The 21,063-nt window shown below is 36.4% G+C and overlaps 1 protein-coding gene across 1 annotated transcript in view; it reads left to right on the forward strand.

Moving 5' to 3' along the window:
* The first annotated feature begins 327 nt into the window (after window positions 1-327).
* The window catches only part of LOC136833025 (forkhead box protein D1-like), a 51,921-nt gene continuing 31,185 nt past the window's right edge, over window positions 328-21,063 (forward strand). Inside the window, exon 1 of the mRNA XM_067094673.1 lies at window positions 328-524. Within this exon, the coding sequence (XP_066950774.1) occupies window positions 328-524 (197 nt within the window). The remainder of the gene's footprint in view (window positions 525-21,063) is intronic.

Genomic DNA, 21,063 nt, shown 5'->3' on the forward strand with positions numbered 1-21,063 from the left:
ATATATATATATATATATATATATATATATATATATATATACATACATACATATACATACATATATATATATATATATATATATATATATATATATGATATGATACATAATATATATTATATATATATCTTCTTCGTTTAAAATATACAATATATATATATATATATATATATATATATATATATATATATATATATATATATATATATATAGAGAGAGAGAGAGAGAGAGAGAGAGAGAGAGAGAGAGAGAGAGAGAGGAGAGAGGCTCAAAGACTTGAGGGTAACGTACGAAGAGAGGGCGAGAGCACGCCCGAAGGTAGGAAGCATGTCGCCTGTCAAGGGCCGAGGAAGAGGAGGTGGTAGAGGAGGAGGAGGTATCGGAGGAGGGATAGGAGGAGGTATAGGAGGAGGGGGCCTTGTGGTGGTGGTGGTGGTGGGGGGGTGGTGGAAGGCCACTGGGCCGGGGTGGGGAAGAGAAGTGTGGGTGAAGGCCGGTATTTTGAAGTTGGTTGTCACAACAGGGTACTCGAGGGCCGCTAAACTGTTGCCACACGTAGTATATCTTAAGACAGCGCCGCTACCGAAAGAAAAAAGAAAGAAAGAATGAAAAAAGAAAGAAAAAACGAAAAGCGCAGGCCACGTGGCATCGACGACGGATGGCCTATGGAGGGTAACGGGATCCCTCTTGGAAAAGACAGGTCATAAAAGACGGTCAAAAGTATTTTTTTTTTATAAATGTAAATATGCCGTGGTGGTGTTAGATTGAATCACTGAATGAGAAAGCAATTTTAATGACAATAGGATTTACTACATATATATATATATATATATATATATATATATATATATATATATATATATATATATATATATATATATATGTGTGTTATAATCTACTGGGTTCTTTATTGTTCATGCATTTATATACAGATAGCCTAAATATTTACTAAGAAACAAGATATCTTTCGTACACGTGAACATTCGTACGGAGCTTTTCTTTGACAAAAAAAAAATTCCTAGGCCTTTAGATGAAGTTTTTCACAACTAATAAAGCAACTAATGCGACAATTATTACTGGTTTTGTAGTGCCACACACCATGAAATTAAACATTTTTCTTATTCGGATTTTGACTAAGAATAACTTTGACACTTTGACAATAGATTATCAATGGTATCGCCTGTCACTACAATGTATTTATAAATAAAAAAGTAAAAAATGCGCCGAAGTTTCTTTAGCGCAATCGAGTTTTCTGTGTGTAATCAAGGCCACTGACAATAGATCTATCTTTCGGTGGTCTCGGTGTAATGCTGTATGAGCCGCGCCCCATGAAACTTGATTCAAATGCCCGGTGGCGGCCAGGCCTATATCGTTCCCAGACGCACGATTAAGGCTAATTTTAACCTTAAATAAAATAAAAACTACTTCTGCTAGAAGGCTGCAATTTGGTAAAGTTTGATGACTGGAGGGTGGATGATCAACATACCAATTTGCAGCCCTCTAGCCTCAGTAGTTTATAAGATCTGGAGGCGGACAGAAAAAAGTGCGGACGGACAGACAAAGCCGGCACAATAGTTTTCTTCCCAGAACACTAAAAAAACTGCTTCGGTACAGGAGAACCAACTGAGTGGATTGCTTTCACATGAACTGCCAAACAGCTCGAGTTCAGTTCTAGAGTTCCTGGGTCGGGAGATTTTCGTGCGTCCATAATTATTAATAAATATTTAGAGAGGAACATTTGTCGAGCATTTGGAAGATTACTCCGCGAGTGTTCCCCTCATTGAAGGAGATACTTTGTATGATAATGAGTTGCAAGTTATTAGAATAATTTTTGCTAATACTGCTGAGTGTCAACTGACGCAGTGTGGGTAATTTACAAGTCTAAACTAGCTATGCTTATGTACAGAAGCGTAAACATCATAAACAAGTAAAAAATGCGCCGAAGAAACTTCGGCGCAATCGAGTTTTCTGTACAGTGTATAATCAAGGCCACCGAAAATAGATCTATCTTTCGGTGGTCTCGGTATAATGCTGTATGAGCCGCGACCCATGAAACTTTAACCACGGCCCGGTGGTGGTCTATCCTATATCGTTGCCAGAAGCACGATTATGGCTAACTTGAACCTTAAATAAAATAAAAACTATTGGGGCTAGAGGGCTGCAATTTGGTATGTTTGATGATTGGAGGGTGGATGATCAACATACCAATTTGCAGCCCTCTAGCCTCAGTAGTTTTTGAGATCTGAGGGCGGACAGGAAAAAGTTCGGACAGAAAAAAGTGTGGGCAGAACAAAGTGCGGGCGGACAGACAAAGCCGGCACAATAGTTATACAGAAAACTAAAACTAGACTCACTACCGTAACGTCATACATATAAACGAACTTACCAATAAGCGCAAAATCTTGGACTCGATTCCCTTCTAGAACAAGAAAGTACGGCATTTCGTAAACTTGTAAACCCATTAAAATAAATTACAGTAAAAACAAACACACCCGCACATACGAAGCCGTGCGCACAATTATACGCTGTCTGGGCCTCCTGTGAAATCGCCAAATCGAAATGAGACGGGCTTTTGTTTCTGGCACAAAGGAATGAAACAAGAACTTAGAGATTTGGCCCCTGAGACAAAGACAAGATGTAACGGACAAAATATTCCGCGAGGTTCTTTCAAGTCTCAACAACTCCCTTGTGACTCGAGAAAGTCAGGATGTCAAGATAAACGCTGACTTGGCAGAATATCGCTGCAGTTTGCACAAACATTTGCAAAAGTATTAAAATTCAAAGCGAACGCCATATTACTGCAGCGCTTCTGCTCGCGAATAAAAATTTTTACTTTTTGTGTTTGAGTATGAAGACTGTTGTCGATTTGATTCTATATGCTGTTGTTGTATTTGTTGCTATTATTATTATTATTATTATTATTATTATTATTATTATTATTATTATTATTATTATTATTATACTGCAGCACATAGTACGAATAATTAACCAAAAAATATTATATGCTGCACTGGTGTCATAGGCGTTCCAACATTTTCTCATATTTTCTAACACTCAACAATATAAAGATCGTTTTCCTGCTAGACAAGTCTGGAAAATGACGTGAAGGCAGTAGCGGCAATAAATTTGACACCCACCCTTCTCCCTACAGGTCCAAAAGCGAATTACAAACCTATTTCGTACCTTAATATAGTCTACACATTTCTTCATCGTTTTAAAGAAAAGAAGAAGATCTTTGAAACTTCCTGAGTAGTCTCGACCTCCTTCCTAATATAGTCTCTTCAAAGAAAGAAAAACAATACTGCGCTAAAATGGAAGACTGCAATATCTACAAAAACACAAAACTGAGAAAAATGGTAGATACTGCAGTTTTCCCTTGCCTTACTACTGATTTCGCAGATACTGCAAATGGGACCCCCTAAATAAACCCTTGAAGAATCATTCTGAAACTACAAGAACTTGTGTATCAGTGCTTCACGAGCCCAATAGGTGGCATATCTCAATTTCGAAAATTTGGCATATACTGCAGTTTTCCATCTTAGGGCAGAATACGCCTACAGACTAACCATGGTTGTCAATGAACAAATACACTTGCACTAAAATGCAAGGCGTACCAAGGCGAAATTGACTGCAGGTAACAATGACAGACAAAATCATGGCCATCCATACCTATGCTCACAGTCCGATTGAGCGTTCAATCACCGACTGCTCCAGTGTTTCAAATGTCTTAGCTACTGATATATATCTGAAGTCCAGACAAGAAAGCCCAATTAAATGAGGATGGGTTTCAGCTGTGACGACTTAGGAGGCTAACAGTGATCAAATATTATTTCTAAAACAAGCGTCACTCACTGTAATGGATGGCGTACAAAAATGTTGCTATGGAGAACATTGCCCATTCTGCATTTGTGTTTATTATAAAAATGTAATGAAAAATAAAATAGACAAAATATGGGGAAATATAAATAATGCAAAACTGTAATGGATGCCGTACAAATGTTGCCATAGAGTACAGTGTACATTTAGCATTTGTGTTTATTATAAATGTAATGACAAATAAATAGACAAAATAAGGGAATATATAAATAATGCAAAACTGTAATGGATGCCGTACAAATGTTGCCATAGAGTACAGTGTACATTTAGCATTTGTGTTTATTATAAATGTAATGACAAATAAAATAGACAAAACATGGGGATATATAAATAATGCAAAGCTGCAATGGATGGCATACAAAATTTGCCATGGAGTACAATGTATATTAAGCATTTGTGTTTTTTATAAATGTAATGAGAAATAAAGGTAAAATTATGAGAAAATATTAATAATATAAAATTCTAGGATTTGAAACGTGGATTAACATACACACAGTATAAAAAAAAAAAAAGACCAAAGGTTAAAGTCCTTGGAGACGTGTCGAGTAGCACAAAATGACAAGGGGCCATCTTGGCATTTGGGCATAAACAAAATAAACAACGGCCATGCAAACCCCTCCGCCACATTACCTCGCTTTCCGCGGAAAAATCCTGTGGTATTTGGTAAGACGAGGAGGCGAAGTAGAAAAAAAAACCTTATTCTGTTTTACTCCTGTCTTTCTTTTTCCTCAGTGAGGAATCTCATGAATCTTCATGAAAGCTTCTCTCCATTACTTCTGACCTCTTTTCCCCTGTCATTTATCTGTGCTGACTTTACTTACAGTAATAGCTTTGCCTATAAATTCCGCTGCTGAGACCTTTCTTCTTCTTCCTCCTCCTTTACATACTTCCAGGGAGCAGGGTACAGCGTTTTCCATTGGAAAAGGTTCTTTGGTAAACACTTTTGCCCGCCGAAAGCATTAGAAGGTGATAAAAGAACTCTTACTTTCCAGTTTTTAAATTTCATACACAATACAGTAATCTGTAACGTGATACTGGGGACATTTGGAGAATCAATACAGCATGTTTTATATCATACACTGTACACACACTATATACAGTATATATATATATATATATATATATATATATATATATATATATATATATATATATATATATATATATATACATACATACTATACACACACACACACATATATATATATATATATATATATATATATATATATATATATATATATATATATATATATATATACATTATATATATATATATAATCAGAATCGACAGAGGCACTGTGGAGGATGCTGATGATATATGGGAAGATTAGCTGCTGCTGAAAGCATTTAAAACTTTTTCATGAAAAGGGAGAAGCGTGTTTTGGAATATTGTACACACACATACATACATACATACATACATACATACATACATACATACACATGCAGAGAAGTATGGGCATGTTCAGTTATAACCCACTGTTCCCGTTTACCATAGGTATTTAGTGGGTCGCAACCAGAGTACTGAAGGACATGTGGCTAGCAACCTCATCCTCTGAGGTCTGCCGAAAATCGGAAGTTTAACACCTTTTGGAGCCACTTTTATGAACGGATATTGCAGATGTAACCGAGATCAAATATCTACATAATGATTTAATACATAATACGCCAAGTGTTATTATGCCACACTAACTTAATAAATTGTCATCTAAATCCATTCACTCCCATCCTTATCTAAATATTCTTCGAAGTGAATGGAATGTAGAATTAGGCCAAGGCCAAACGCTGGGACCTCTAAGGTCATTCAGCGCTGAAAGGGAAATTGAGATAGAAAGGTTTGAAAGGTGTAACAGGAGGAAGACCTCGCAGTTGCACTATGAAACAACCATCAGGAAAGATGGATAACAAGGAAGAAAGAGAATATGAATGGAGGCACAGTAAAAAGAATAAAAGGGGTTGCAGCTAGGGGTCGAAGGGGGTTATTGCCGATTTATCATTTTTTATCTTGTTGTATCATGTATCTAGATTGTGTATGTTAATGTCTCTACTTTGTATATTCCATGTATACGACCTTGAGCTGAAATAAAGGATATTATTATTATTATTCTTATTATTATTATTTCTTCACTAATTCACAAACCTTCTGACGCCTATTTGCTGTTATTCCAACGCCCAGAATTGGGAGGCTCTGTTGGGATGATAAATCTTATTTGTTTGTAAACACGCGAGAGGCAATATCTTGAAAAGGGGCGTTCTCCTGAACTTTAAGTACTTCTAATGAGAGAACTTAAGTCTCCGGATCACGTTCCTTTGCCTGCTAATTATGAGGGAATAAGCCGATCGAAAACTGAAAAATAAGCATCCTGAGCGGGAGCCCATGCTCGGGATTAATATTGTTTTCACTGCTGCGCTGAAGATTTCACTGCTGTAAATAAATGAAGTCTCGATAACCGATTTTCAGTTATAAGCCCTTTCAGACTTTGTAAAAACTTTTTTGTAACTTTGCTTAGTTACGTTAAATGATATAACATAAAACAAGTAAAAAATGAGCGGAAGTTTTTTCGGCTCAATCGAGTTTTCTGTACAGCCACGTATAATCAAGGCCACCGAAAATAGCTCTATCTTTCGGTGGTCTCGGTGCAATGTCGTAAGAGCCGCGGCCCATGAATCTTTAACCACGGCTGGTGGTGGCCTGTCCTATATAGTTGCCAGATGCACGATTATGGCTAACTTTAACCTTAAATAAAATAAAAACTAACGAGGCTAGAGGGCTGCAATTTTGTATGTTTGATGATTGGAGGGTGGGTGATCAACACACCAATTTGCAGCCCTCTAGCCTCAATAGTTTTTGAGATCTGAGGGCGGACAGAAAAAGTGCGGACGGACAGACAAAGCCGGCACAATAGTTTTCTTTTACAGAAAACTAAAAAATTATCTTGAGAGTCGAAATAAATGTAGAGTATTCTCTGCTCTACCCAATATATAAGATATTTATCACGGAAACAAAATAAAAAAAATGACATTCAACATTCATTGGCCAATGAAAACAACAATCTAAAAAAAGCATTTGAATGAAAAAACGAAAAATAACTCAAAAGGGCCAACATATTCTCTACATACATATCAAAGAAAAAATATCTCATCTTTTTTTTTTTTTTTTACTGGGCGGTACATGATTATTGAGAGTATTAAGATGGATATATTACAATTTCCGCTTCTTATTTTTCTGAGACACTTTTTTTTTTTCAGAAAAAAAAAACGCTTCTGAAGCACTTTTTCAGAAGAAAATGACTTCTCTGATTAAAAATAATTAATAATAACAATTGGAAGAATAAATGTACATTGTCAACGGAACTAACTGAATGCTTATCCTTCATATTTTTTGAGAGTATTAAGATGGATAAAGTAATAATTTCCGCATAATATTTTTCTGAGAAACTTTTTTCAGAAAAAAAAAAATGGCCTCTGAAGCACTTTATCAGAAGAAAGTGACTTCTCTGATTAAAAAATAATAACAATGCGAAGAATAAAAGTACATTGTCAACGGAACTAACTGAATGCTTATCATTCATTTTTTTTTTTTTTACTGGCCTGTACATGATTATTGAGAGCATTAAGATGGATAAAGTAATAATCTCCGCTTAATATTTTTCTGAGACACTATTTTTCGGAAAGCACTTTTTCAGAAGAAAACGACTTCTCTGGTTAAAAAAATAAAAAATAACAACAATGCGAAGAATAAAAGTACACTGTCAACGGAACGAACTGAATGATCGCCTAAAATGACAATATCACGCACTAAGATGATCATGACCGCGTGCCCTTTTACCGTTTACTTCGTTACCTAAAACAACCGCGAAGCATTTTAAAGAAATGTTAAGCAAATGTCAGGCATTAATGCACGAGCGTATTAATAAACCTATACTTCATTCCGGGACCGTGCTACGCCTTAGGGATACAGAGGTAAGTGAATAATTAATGCTCCTTTCTCAAAGAGAAGAAAAAAGCTACCACTCAGTATTGGATGATTAGATCCTTCGTTATAGAACACTATTTCTGCAGCATAACAGGTCGCAATTTTGACCAAAGTTATCCGTCATTTCAAACCTTATTGAACTGAACTGAATATGGAATTTCGGCCAAAGCCCAAGCACTGGGATCTATGCGGCCATTCAGCGCTGAAACAGAAATTGACAGTAAAATTATTTGAAAGGTGTAACAGGAGGAAAACCTCAAAGCAGTTGCACTATGAATCAATTGTTAGGAGATTGTGGAAAGTAAGATGGAGGAATGAGAATATGAAAGGAGGTACAGTAAAAGGAACGAAAAGGGGTTGCAGCTAGGGGCCGAAGGCACGCTGCAAAGAACCTTAAGCAATGCTTACAGTGCACCGCATGAGGTGCACTGACGGCACTAACCCCCTACGGGGATTTCAAACCTTATTGCTTAGTATCTTTTTGTGAACGTTCGAGATATCTAACCAGAACAGTTTAATTTTTCAACCCGACAAAAATTCATGCAGGGTATTATGAAAACCTATATTTTTTTATTATATACATTTTACGGAAGTGACAGCAAGTAGCTTACTAGAGAACTACGTGTATGTTAACATAAGTGGCCTTAGGAGAGGCTTCAAACACGAAATTTATTGATAATTTATCTTTAGAATCATAATTGCCTGGAGCCACTGGGAAAGTTCAAAATGAAACGACGCAGTGCCATGTACTTTCCTATATTTTAACACATCTTCGGAGCACAAAGTATTAAAATACACGAAAGTAATTGGCACTCTGACGTATTATTCCGAACTTTCCCAGTGTCTTCAGCTAATAAACAAAATCACATTCTACTGGGTAGAAATGACATAATGCCATAATTCTCGGTGATTACCTGATCGGTACCATTCATTTGTTTAATAGGCCACGTCTAAGAGATCTGGCAAGATGCTTGCTTCAGTAAAACTGAGGGCAGAAGCTCATCACGACCTAATTGAGAAACGCGACCATTGCCAATCATTCATAGGAAGTCTTCATATTTTACGAACAAGATTTGGATAATTTACTAGGCTGTTAAGCTATCAAAATGACATTTTTTCACAATCATAAAATAATCAATGCCTAGAATCCCGTAAAAGGACGCCTACTTTTATAATGTATCAATATGGCAGCCGCTTCAATTCATTACTAATTTAGATAATCTGGACGAGTAGAATATGAATGACACTTTCGGTTCTGCAAGCCGTCCAGTTTCCTACGAATATTATCTTATCTTTATATTGAGCGTTTCACATACAAACTTAATTGCCATTCATACGTACATAAACACCCCTTGTATATATATATATATATATATATATATATATAAATTTGTGTGTGTGTGTGTGTGTATGTGTGTATAACTGATTCACGAAGGTATGGAACGTGATGAATGCATGAATAAAGGCAAATGCCACGAAGGAAAAATAAAACAACGGAGTGCGTCGAAAGGCCTAGCAACCACTCCGTTGTTTCATTTTTCCTTTGTGGCATTTGCCTTTATATATATATATATATATATATATATATATATATATATATATATATATATATATATATATATATATATATATATATATATATATATATATATATATATATATATATATATATATATATATATATATATATATATATATATATATATATATATATATATATATATATATTGAAAAATGTCAGAAGCAGGGCGTAATGAGGGTATGATCCCTGGAATAGAATAAAGATATTTTTGTCTCCTTACTTAAGGCACTTCAAACATGTTGCCTTTAAAACGACATATACCTCCTTGAACAATATATGATACACTTCAGTTATTTCGCGGTTGTTAAGAAAGACATAATAAGCAAGTAAAAATTTGCAGCCCTCTAGCTTCAGTAGTTTTTAAGATCTGAGGGCGCACAGAAAAAGTGCGGACGGACAGGCAAAGCCGGCTCAACAGTTTTCTTTTACAGAAAAATAAAAATGGCAGAATTTTTATTAATTTAAGGGTTTGTGTTTAATTTTCTTAGTATTTGCTTATTAGTAGATAAGCCAAACATGGAAAAATGGCCAAGATTTTTATTTTCAGTGTAACAAATGAGTCATTTTCAAGGTCAACAGAATGATCACATCTGTTTTGAAGTTTGGGCTATTTTGATGATAGCACCAATTTTTCGACTGAATTTATCAATAAACAGTTTTTAATGAAAAAAGTGTATAATTTGTACTGGAAACTATCAAAATGACATTTAACATCAACTCAAAGAGTTCAGGATAAGTTAAGAATGTTCTCTTTCTGACAATAACTGCAACAATGAACTTTGCAGAAACTGAGCTCAACTGAGGCTACAAGTTCGAAAATTTCCCCGACATTTTTCCCGACAAAACTCTACCTTTTCTCAGCCATAATTCAGCTTTGCTAAGAAAAGATGAGGAGGAGGAGGAAGAGGAGGAGGAGGAGAGTGGGAGAGGATGATGGGGCAAGGAGGGGTGAGAGAGAGCAGAGGTGTGAGTTTTCTTGGCAGCGATGTTCCCCCTCTTCAGTGCCACAGGGGAACTCAAAGGTGTCACCTGGGACTCACGGACTTAGTCACTGTCAACAAGCAAAGAAATTCCTCGGTCGTATTTCTGTCACTGTAAGGTAATTGGCACCTCGCTACCGGGGATAAAAGGCTAATGTGATGATTTTCAGATCATCATAAGGGATACAGTGAATTTGTTTTGCCAACAGTCAGAAGAAACCACGAACGGAAAAAAAAATCATAATAAATTTTCAAAGTCGGACACCAGGTGGTCCTGCGTCATTCCTTCTTGCGAATTTCCTCGTGAATAGCCCAATTCACAGTTCGACATCTGATATCGCACCGCACGCCCAGACTCATCAGTGGAAACAGATTTGCTCGCACGGAGCAACAACATCAAAAACACACACACAGGCGAAATGAATTATGGCCCGAAACCGGCCTCCAAATATTCAGGGGGGCTGTCATACGCCGAGATGAAAATACTCCTCTCTCTTTACGAGGTGACTCAGATTCTGATTTACAAACTAAAACCTCGTCAGAGATAGTTGTAGGTATGAAAGAAACACTAACCGCGCAAAAAGAGGCGTCGTTATACATGAAAAATTGAATTATATTCACGAAAATAAATGAGAATCACCCGTAAAACAAATATGCATGGGAACACAGAGGCAATCATTCATATATTAATAAAAAAAGAATATACATATTAACAAAGATAATAAATAAGTTATGAATATATCAAACAAGTAAAATATGCGGCGAAGTTTCTTCAGCGCAATCGAGTTTTCTGTACAGCCACTACAGCGTATAAGCAAGGCCATCGAAAATGGATCTATCTTTCGGTGGTCTCGGTATAAATCTGTATGAGTCGCCGCCCATGAAAATTTAACCACGGCCCGTTGGTGGCCTATCCTATATCGTTGCCAGAAGCACGATTATGGCTAGCTTTAACCTTAAATAAAATAAACAAACTACTGAGGTTAGAGGGCTGTAATCTGGAATGTCTGATGATTGGAGGGTGGATGATCAACTTACCAATTTACAGCCCTCTAGCCTCAGTAGTTTGAAGATCTGAGGGCGGACAGAAAAAAAGTGCGGGCGGACAAACAAGGCCGGCACAGTAGTTTTCTTTTGCAGAAAACTAAAAATGAACAGACTACTCCTGTGAGTGTTAGAATGATTGATTCAATATATATATATATATATATATATATATATATATATATATATATATATATATATATATATATATATATATATATATCAATTTACTTATGCTTACCTATTTACCTTTTCTTAAAGGTGACTATATTAGGATGTGAAGAAAACACTTCCCTTGATTTAAATGAATCTGCAAATTACCAACTCTAAGCAAATGTAATCGTTGATTTGCAGACGAATGAAGCTTAAACACTAATAACAAACACGTAACATGATAAGAAAATAACAGGAATACGTTCAATGTGAATAAATTTTAACCGTATTCATAAAATCAAATCTCTAAAGAAGGAATACAATGTAAAATAAGAGGAGGATTTAGATTAACACCTGGAGCGAAAGCATAGCTGTTTTGGGTAGCAAATATAATTAATTGTAAGTTATATACAAAACCAGTTAACACATTAAAAAAATTGAATGAAATGACGAAGAGATCAGTCATATATAAAGAGAAAACAAGACTTTGCTTTCTCTCTCTCTCTCTCTCTCTCTCTCTCTCTCTCTCTCTCTCTCTCTCTCTCTCTCTCTAAGTTTTTTACAGAACCAAAACCAGTTAACACACATTAAGAAAATTGAGTGAAATGACAAAGAGATCAATCATATATTAAGAGAAAACAAGACTTTCCTTTCTCTCTCTCTGTCTGTCTGTCTGTCTGTCTGTCTGTCTCTCTCTCTCTCTCTCTCTCTCTCTCTCTCTCTCTCTCTCTGTGGCTCAAGGGGTCGTGGGAACACGCTCAGTACCAGGCAACGAGATGCGAAGTGACAGCGACAATCGCCTAATTTGTGACACCAACACCCTTCTCTCTCTCTGATTACAACGTATTTAGCTTTTACTGAAACTAAATTGCCAAGTCTGCTGCCTCTGTGCTGTTGGGAGTTGTCATCTAGAATCGGTATTTAGTGCTTAAGGTAAGTGTCTTCGTCTTAGCTAAAAAAAAAAAAGAAAAAGCTTTGTCTCTCTCTCTCTCTCTCTCTCTCTCTGCTCACTGATGACTTTCAATTATTTACACTGGCCTTTTGGTGGGTTTTGACGAGACATGAATACATAATTTATGCTTTTAACAAATACATTTATTGGATAAAAACATCCTGTTTTGTAGCAATATTTATGAAATTGTAAGCTTTCTCATGCTTTGGTTTTGTTCTTCATTCATTTGATTTTTATACGTAGAGGGAGATACTTTTTTTAAGAATATATAAATAGAATACTCGCATATAAAGACAGTTTTCTTTAAAAAAAAAAAACAACATAAGTGCCGAGAGGAGTCAAGCTTTTTAAAAAAGGTCGCTTTGGGAAATAGCCAGGAAAATTGAATCAAAATTCTAAATTTCTTAACATAACATAACACACATATGAAAGTGTACCAAGAAATCCTAATAAGAAATAAAATTAACAGGAATACAAAATAATCCAACCAGCTCAAGTTGTATCAGAAGAGTGAAACAACAAAACGCAGGAGTTTGCTAAGTGGATCAGTAGGTGGTGTAGTCAGCGCGGTATGAAACTGAACTTTGGCAAAACCAGGACAAAACTAATAACTTGTCAACAGATCTCGTACCACGTTGCAACGACAGCAATATGCTTGACGTACATGTCGATTCTATCACCATACTTTTAACCATCACGGAGAAATTGATGTGTTTTTTGCTTGTGATATAAACCGAGGGTAATCAGGTAGCGATTTGTTCTTCCCAAGATTCTATCACTATACTTTTAACCCTCACATAGAAAACTGATGTGTTTTCAATCAGGTAGCGATTAGTCCTTTCCAAGAGGGTTAGCATAAGGAAATACATTCCTAACCTCTACTGTTTTACAGACACTCGTGGAGATTGATGTATTTTAAGCCCGATATGATACAAATCGAGAGTAATCTAGCAGTGATAAGTCCTTTCCAAGAGGGTTAGCGTAAGAAAATGCATTCCTAACCTCTACTGTTTACGGACACTCGTGGAGATTGATGTATTTTAAGCCCGATATGATACAAATCGAGAGTAATCTAGCAGTGGATTAGTCCTTCCCAAGAGGGTTAGCATAAGGAAATGCATTCCTAACCTCTACTGTTTACAGACGCTCGTGGAGACAATGGAGTGATCAAAATAAAACCGTCTGCAAAATGTAAACAAGACGAGAAACGATACGACGTAAAAGAAGAAGAAGAAGAAGAAAAAAAAGCTAAGAGTAACATGAGCGTAATGGTGTGGTCAGAGGTTTACCATGACTGCCGAGTAATTCCTTGACATATGGAAGTACTCATGTTGTCTTTTGTAAGTCATATCACCAAGGAAGAACATAACAGCTGTGAAGAATGAGCGAGCATTATGAAATATGACGAAATGAATGGATAATGGGGCACTGCGTAAGACAAGGAAGGGGAATAAACACAAAAAAAGTGTTAATGCGGGCTTCGGCTAAGTGGAAAATTATTGGTTTTCTTCCAAACAATAAATCTAAAATAAAGATATAAATACCTCTCACAAAATGACACGTGCAAGAACATATACACAGCGTTCACAGTAAAAGTCATTAAAAATGATGAAGTGACATTTTTGTAATGTGAAGTCTCCATTAGATCAAGTATCCACAAATAATTTTTCTAACGCTCTTAATTCATTTTTTTTTTGTAACGATATGCTACTCTAAAAATGTTTTCAAGTACATTAAAACAAAAGTAACTTTTCTTATAAATTACACGTAAACTCGAAGATAAAAATAAACAAGTAAAAAATGCCCCAAAGTTTCTCCGGCGCAATCGAGTTTTCTGTACAGCCGCTACAGCATATAGTCAAGGACACCGAAAATAGATCTATCTTTCGGTAGTCCCGGTATAATGCTGTATGAGCTGTGGCCCATGAAACTTTAACCACGGCCCGGTGGTGGCCTGTCCTATATCGTTGCCAGAAGCACGATTGCGGATAACTTTAGCCTGAAGTAAAATAAAAACTAACAAGGCTAGAGGGCTGCAATTTGGTATGTTTGATGATTGCAGGGTGGATGATCAACATGCCACTTTGCAGCCCTTTAGCTTCCGTAGGTTTTAAGATCTGAGGGCGGACAGAAAAAGTGCGGACAGAATAAAGCGCGGACGGACAGACAAAGCCGGCACAACAGCTTCCTTTTAGAGAAAACTGAAAAGGGCATATGGTAGACAGGAAAAATGGAGAAAAAAAAAAAAAAAGATCGATGTCATTCAGCTGATGAAGCCGAGGTGACAATTTCCACACCAGGGGAAAGATAAGACCCCGTCCCTGGGACGCGAAAATTTTTCAGAAATTCAAAAAACAGGTTTTCACTCGGACAAGAAATCTAATAGTCGCCCGAAAGACGATACCCCAGTGGCCCCTCAGGGGTGCCCGAACATCACCGCCGACTAGCTAACACTTTTCGCTTCTTGAAGCGTCCTTTATTTTCACACCCTCTCTCAACACGAATCACCATCGCCATCTCGGCCGCTCGTCGGCGGCGGCCATTCGGTCGCGAACAAATGTCTACGAGCTTACGCTTGAGAGAGAAAGAAAAGACGAAGGGAGAGACGAGTAAGAGAAAGAAAAGCCCAAGAGGAGAGACCAGAGATAGACAGAGAAAGAGAGAAACAGAGAGAGAGAGAGAGAGAGAGACAACGCAAACAAAAACCCACGAAACGACCCAATCGGTGAAACCTAAGTCACGCCCTCGAGAGGAGTAAAAATCATTGCTGTGGAAAACCCTTGCATTAAAAATCGGCAAACATGACGACAGCGGAGGTGACATGTGAACAAGAAACATAATATGGGCGGAGTTAACGAGAGAAAAGGAATGCTAACTAAAACCGCACTTTTCACGCCTCCATCATCCGTCTCTTGATCAACTATACAAGGACGCAAAATCTCCTTACACTTCATCACACATCAGTTTTATATATATGTATATATATGTATATATATATATATATACATATATATTTATACACACACACACACACACACACACACACACACACACACACACACACACATATATATATATATATATATATATATATATATATATATATATATATATATATATATATATACATTCAGAATCTCTTTGGCCCGCATCCTCACTTCCCACGAACAAGGGCGAAAATAATTCGCCTCCCTCATCCAAAAGTCTTTTAAACGCAGGGACTGGATGCAGGTCAGCAGTGCGGAGCACACAGGCATAATAACAATAATTAAAATATTCAAATGACCCTCAAAGGCACAGAGAGAGAGAGAGAGAGAGAGAGAGAGAGAGAGAGAGAGAGAGAGAGAGAAGGGAAGGGTCCGCCTTAATGAGAATATATATACATATTTTTTGTTTTTCTTGTCTTTGGATATAAGTTAATATTCATTAAAGTTCGGAGCAGGCTGAAAGCGGACGCCGACCGCACTTCGGGGAAGCGGCCGCAGAGGCTCCCTTTGCTAAAAAGATTTCTTAATTAAGGGTCCAGATACACTGACTGCTCTCCTGCATCTGAAATGAACACTCGTTCATTATCAATAGGTATTTATATATTCTTTTCTCATTAGCGCTTGGGAATCTCTCACGCGCATACATACAAATACGCATATGTAAATATGTATATATATGTATATATATATATATATATATATATATATATATGTATATATATATATATATATATATATATATATATATATATATATATATATATATATATATATAATGTACACACACAGACACACACATATATATATATATATATAAATATAAATACATATTTATATATAAATATAAATATATATATACACATATATATATATATTTATATTTATATATATATATATATATATATATATATATATATATATATATATATATATATATATATATATATATATATATATATTGAGAGAGAGAGAGAGAGAACTATGGCAATAGTTAGTGCGTGATTAACTGCAAGCAATTTATACCGATCAAGACTTAAACGCACAACAATCTATATTCGGAAGATAACATCTCGATGCCTGCTTATCGTTATCTTTAATCTATTTACCAATAATTAGGTTAGTAAGATAAAATAAATTGGGTAGACAAAGAATGTCAATTAAGTACAACATAGCTGACCTACTTAATATGGGCTTGTATATAATTATTTATATATATATATATATATATATATATATATATATATATATATATATATATATATATATATATATATATATATATATATATATATATATAAAACCTAAATTACAATGAAAATTAACTAGGGTGAAATATATGGCATATACAAATATATTAAAAAATAAAATCATATTCCATGATGTCATTGTTAAGCTCTTGATGTCGGTAATTTTTCCTCATGCCATTTTAATAAGTTAATCAGTGCCTTAACAAATGTTTCCCTGTAAGTTTCAGTGGTAGGGATACAAGTATTATTCTACCTGAGATATAAATCTTAAATAAAAGCAGGTTATGGAAGAGAAATTTGAAGACAAACAAGTAAAAAATGCGCCAAAATTTCTTCGGCGCAATCGAGTTTTCTGTTCAGCCGCTACAGCGTGTAATCACGGCCACCGAAAATAGATCTATCTTTTTGTGGCCTCGTTATAGTGCTCTATGGGCCGCGGCCCATGAAACTTTAACCACGGCCCGGTGGCGGCCTATCCTATATCGTTGCCAGAAGCACGATTATGGCTAACTTTAACCTTAAATAAAATAAAAAAAATATTGAGTCTAGAGGGCTGCAATTTGGTATGTTTGATGATTGGAGGGTGGATGATCAACATACCAATTTGCAGCCCTCTAACCTCAGTAGTTTTTAAGATCTGAGGGGTGGACAGAAAAAGTGCGGACAGAAAAAAGTGCGGACAGAATAAAGTGCAGACGGACAGACAAAGCTGACACAACAGTTTTCTTTTAGAGGAAACTAAAATCTCGGTTCCTTAACTCAACTTTTCAAGATCTTTGTTAAATCCGAGATCTATCAGTGGGAAAACTAATAAATAGCAATACTATGAGATTTAGGTTTAACTTAACAAAGAATGCAAGTTTCTTATTTTCATCTTTTTCAGAACATATAACAAAATAACATTCCCCACGTCCAATAATTTCTAATCGTCAAACTCTCGCATACGAGGTCTGGCAAGACCTCAAAAGCTATTAAGACACTTAAACTGAAAACCCGAGCCTGCGTGACAGAAGCGACGTGCTAAATACATTAAACGAACATTAGTATCATTAAACCAGGTTTCCTTATCACAGAACGGACAATATACCGCCCCTGTGCTTTTCCCATGAAGTCACCTCTATCACCGGTCTTTAAATATGGAGCGTTTCCCCTTTTCCACACTAAGTTTCGGGCTCTAAATTTTCGTGGCCCTTTCGCACGAGTCGGTGCCAAGTTACGGGCTGAAATAGATGACAGTGGAAAAACCATGTATCCTTGTCTGAGGCCGAGAGTCTTTCTTCAAACTCTCCCCGAGACAGAGACTTTGTATTTGCCTCCGTCGCCTTTACATCTTCCATCATCATTAGCGGCGATGTTATGAAAGGCGCTGCACGAATTCTTCAGAACTCATTCTGATTGAAATCATAATTAAAAATTTTCTCATAGCAGGCCCTTCAGGTCTTGTAGTTTGTGCAGCATTCAGTCAACGTGAAAGATGCACCAGTTCGTTCTAGCAGATTCTGAATAGGAAGAAGGTTAGCTTAAACATTCGCATTTTTTTTTTTTTTAGCAAAGTAAATAAACTGTTTCCCTTGATAACACACCGTAGATAAATACTAGCAAAGGAAGATGATTCATTTAAAATACAACGCGCCGTAATTTTACATTCAACAGTGACGGACACGTAATTCGATAAAATATTTTTTTTCAGCAATAAATCGTTGCCATAAATATAGGTGTTAAATATAAAAATCATAAAAAAACTTCTGTATTCAATACCTATTTGCTGAATGCAGGATGCAACCCAGTGCAGAAAAGATTCCCAGCATAACCAACATAATTGCTTACAAAAACAAAATCATCATTGGTAATACGCTGACTCAATGTGCACTCCTTTCTATCGTATGAGCACTCTCCATTCTTTAGATATTACGGTCTTTTAGTCTTCTCGCTTCTCTGATCCAATAAAAATGCATCTATTTTTCATATTCTTTTTCTAATCTCTCTCATCATTAAATGCATGAAACCACTGAACATCCACAGAGCCGCAATAAGAACATTACCGAAGCCTATTTGTATGCCAAACTAGTCACTTTCCCATCTACATGTTTTCCCACAAACTTGTACAAAGCTTTTAACGAACTAAAAAATCAAATACGCATCTTCACTTACAAGTTACATTTGAATGAATCTGCCATAACATTTTCTGGTTGGTTCATCAGCCAGCTTCTTTCTCCTATTCTTCATTATTTCCAGTTCCCTTCTGAAGACCTTTCTAGTGTTACAATACATTCACAGCGATCCATAAATTTCGGAACGAAACTCTCCGAGAGACTTCGAATTTGAGGATGTTAGAAGCATTTATTTGTGTCATCTCGTTCCTCATCAATCGATTACTTTTGCATTCGGATTACCTAACATAATCACAGTTCCCCTTCAAACTATTCATACCCATATGCATATGTAGATATGTGTATATATACGTATATATATACATATGTATATATAAATATATCAAAATATAGTACATATATATATATATATATATATATATATATATATATATATACATATGATGATTATTATCACTTTTGTACGTGATTCATTTATCACATTACACAGGTGAAAAATAAGAAACGGGGTGTAGGACCTACACCCCGTTTCTTATTTTTCACCTGTGGTAATGTGTGATATATACATATATAAATATGTGTCCTATAACCGGAATAAACAATGCCACCATACACTTATACATCTACATACTACCACCTAAAGACAATAGCACTATCAACCAATTAAGACGAAAATAGAATTCGTTGACACCGCCTTAACTGCAATTTTCAATATGCATCTCCAAGCCATATTCTATGGAATCAACTACGACGGTAATTGATGCAAGACGTTAACCTCGACACAAAGAACGAAAATCCTTGCTTCAGCATTTCAGACTACTAATTTTCTCCCTCTCCAGACTTCACGCTGGTGAAAGTGGGCCCGGAAAATCTTCCGTCCAAAACCCCTAATATATGCTGATGAGGTGTCTCCTATGAACAGGGCGCTCTAACGTTTCCAAGAACCAGCGACAAGAACCAGCGACTATCAAAGAAGGACGGAATCACCATACGTCGCGTGAACCTAATAATTCGCGGCGTCTCTACGCTCCTTTGACAAGACGACTAGGTTCGCATTCGTCAGTCGCTGCAAAAAAAAAAAAAAAAAACATTCAGTGATTCATCTTTCCACATTCAATTAATTTCCTTCCCTGCATCCTATCTCTCTGTCTGTCTCCTTAAGCTTCTTACTTCAATTCTATCAATTCTCGTCAATCGTATGTTTTCATTGTAAAAAAAAAAAATAAGTGATTCACCTTTCCACTTTCAATTAATTTCCTTCCCTGCATCCTATCTCTCTGTTTGTGTGTGTGTGTGTGTGTGTGTGTCTCACCCCTAAGCTTCTTACTTTAATTCTATCAATTCTCATCAATCGTATGTTTCACGAGACGACATTTAAATCATTAATTATGCTGACATCCCGAGGGAAACAGAATCCCCCTTTGGAACTACTTTCTAAAAGCACGCCGGAGTCACAACGACGCTGCCTTTGACATATCAGCAAAACTCAATTAAGACTCCTCCCGAAAGAAGCATTGTTCGTTTTCCCTTCGCGAGGAACCGAAACGTCTTCTGGGAGATCCTCCTTGTCAACAAGGGAGAGGGATCAAATACCTCTTTCTCTTTCTCTTCCTATCTTCCTTGCACGTCCTCGTTCCACAATGAATATACTCGTGTATTGTATGTATGTATGAATGTACATGTATGTGTATATATATATATATATATATATATATATATATATATATATATATATATATATATATATATATATATAAAATTCTGACTCACGTCGGGATCGAACCCAGGTCTCTCAGGTGGAAAGCAAGGCGCTATCCACTGGGCCATACAAGTCTAAAAGAAGTTGGAACCTGAGAGCAACTGTACCCAGGAATTACCTGGGCAAAGCTAACTGCTTGCATACCAGATATTTCAAACTTCCCGACTCAGCAATGAGTCGGGAAGTTGGGGAAAACTCGTTGGTATGCAAGCAGTTAAGGTACCATCGGGAAGTTGGGGAACACTCCCTTGGTATGCAAGAGTTAGCTTGCCCAGGTAATTCCTTGGGTGCAGTTGCTCTCAGGTTCCAACTTTAGACTTGTATGGCCCAGTGGATAGCGCCCAGCTTTCCACCTGAGAGACCTGGGTTCATCCCGACGTGAGTCAGAAATTT

This window comes from Macrobrachium rosenbergii, chromosome 51 (genome assembly GCF_040412425.1).
Source record: "Macrobrachium rosenbergii isolate ZJJX-2024 chromosome 51, ASM4041242v1, whole genome shotgun sequence".
Taxonomy (NCBI): Eukaryota; Metazoa; Arthropoda; class Malacostraca; order Decapoda; family Palaemonidae; genus Macrobrachium; species Macrobrachium rosenbergii.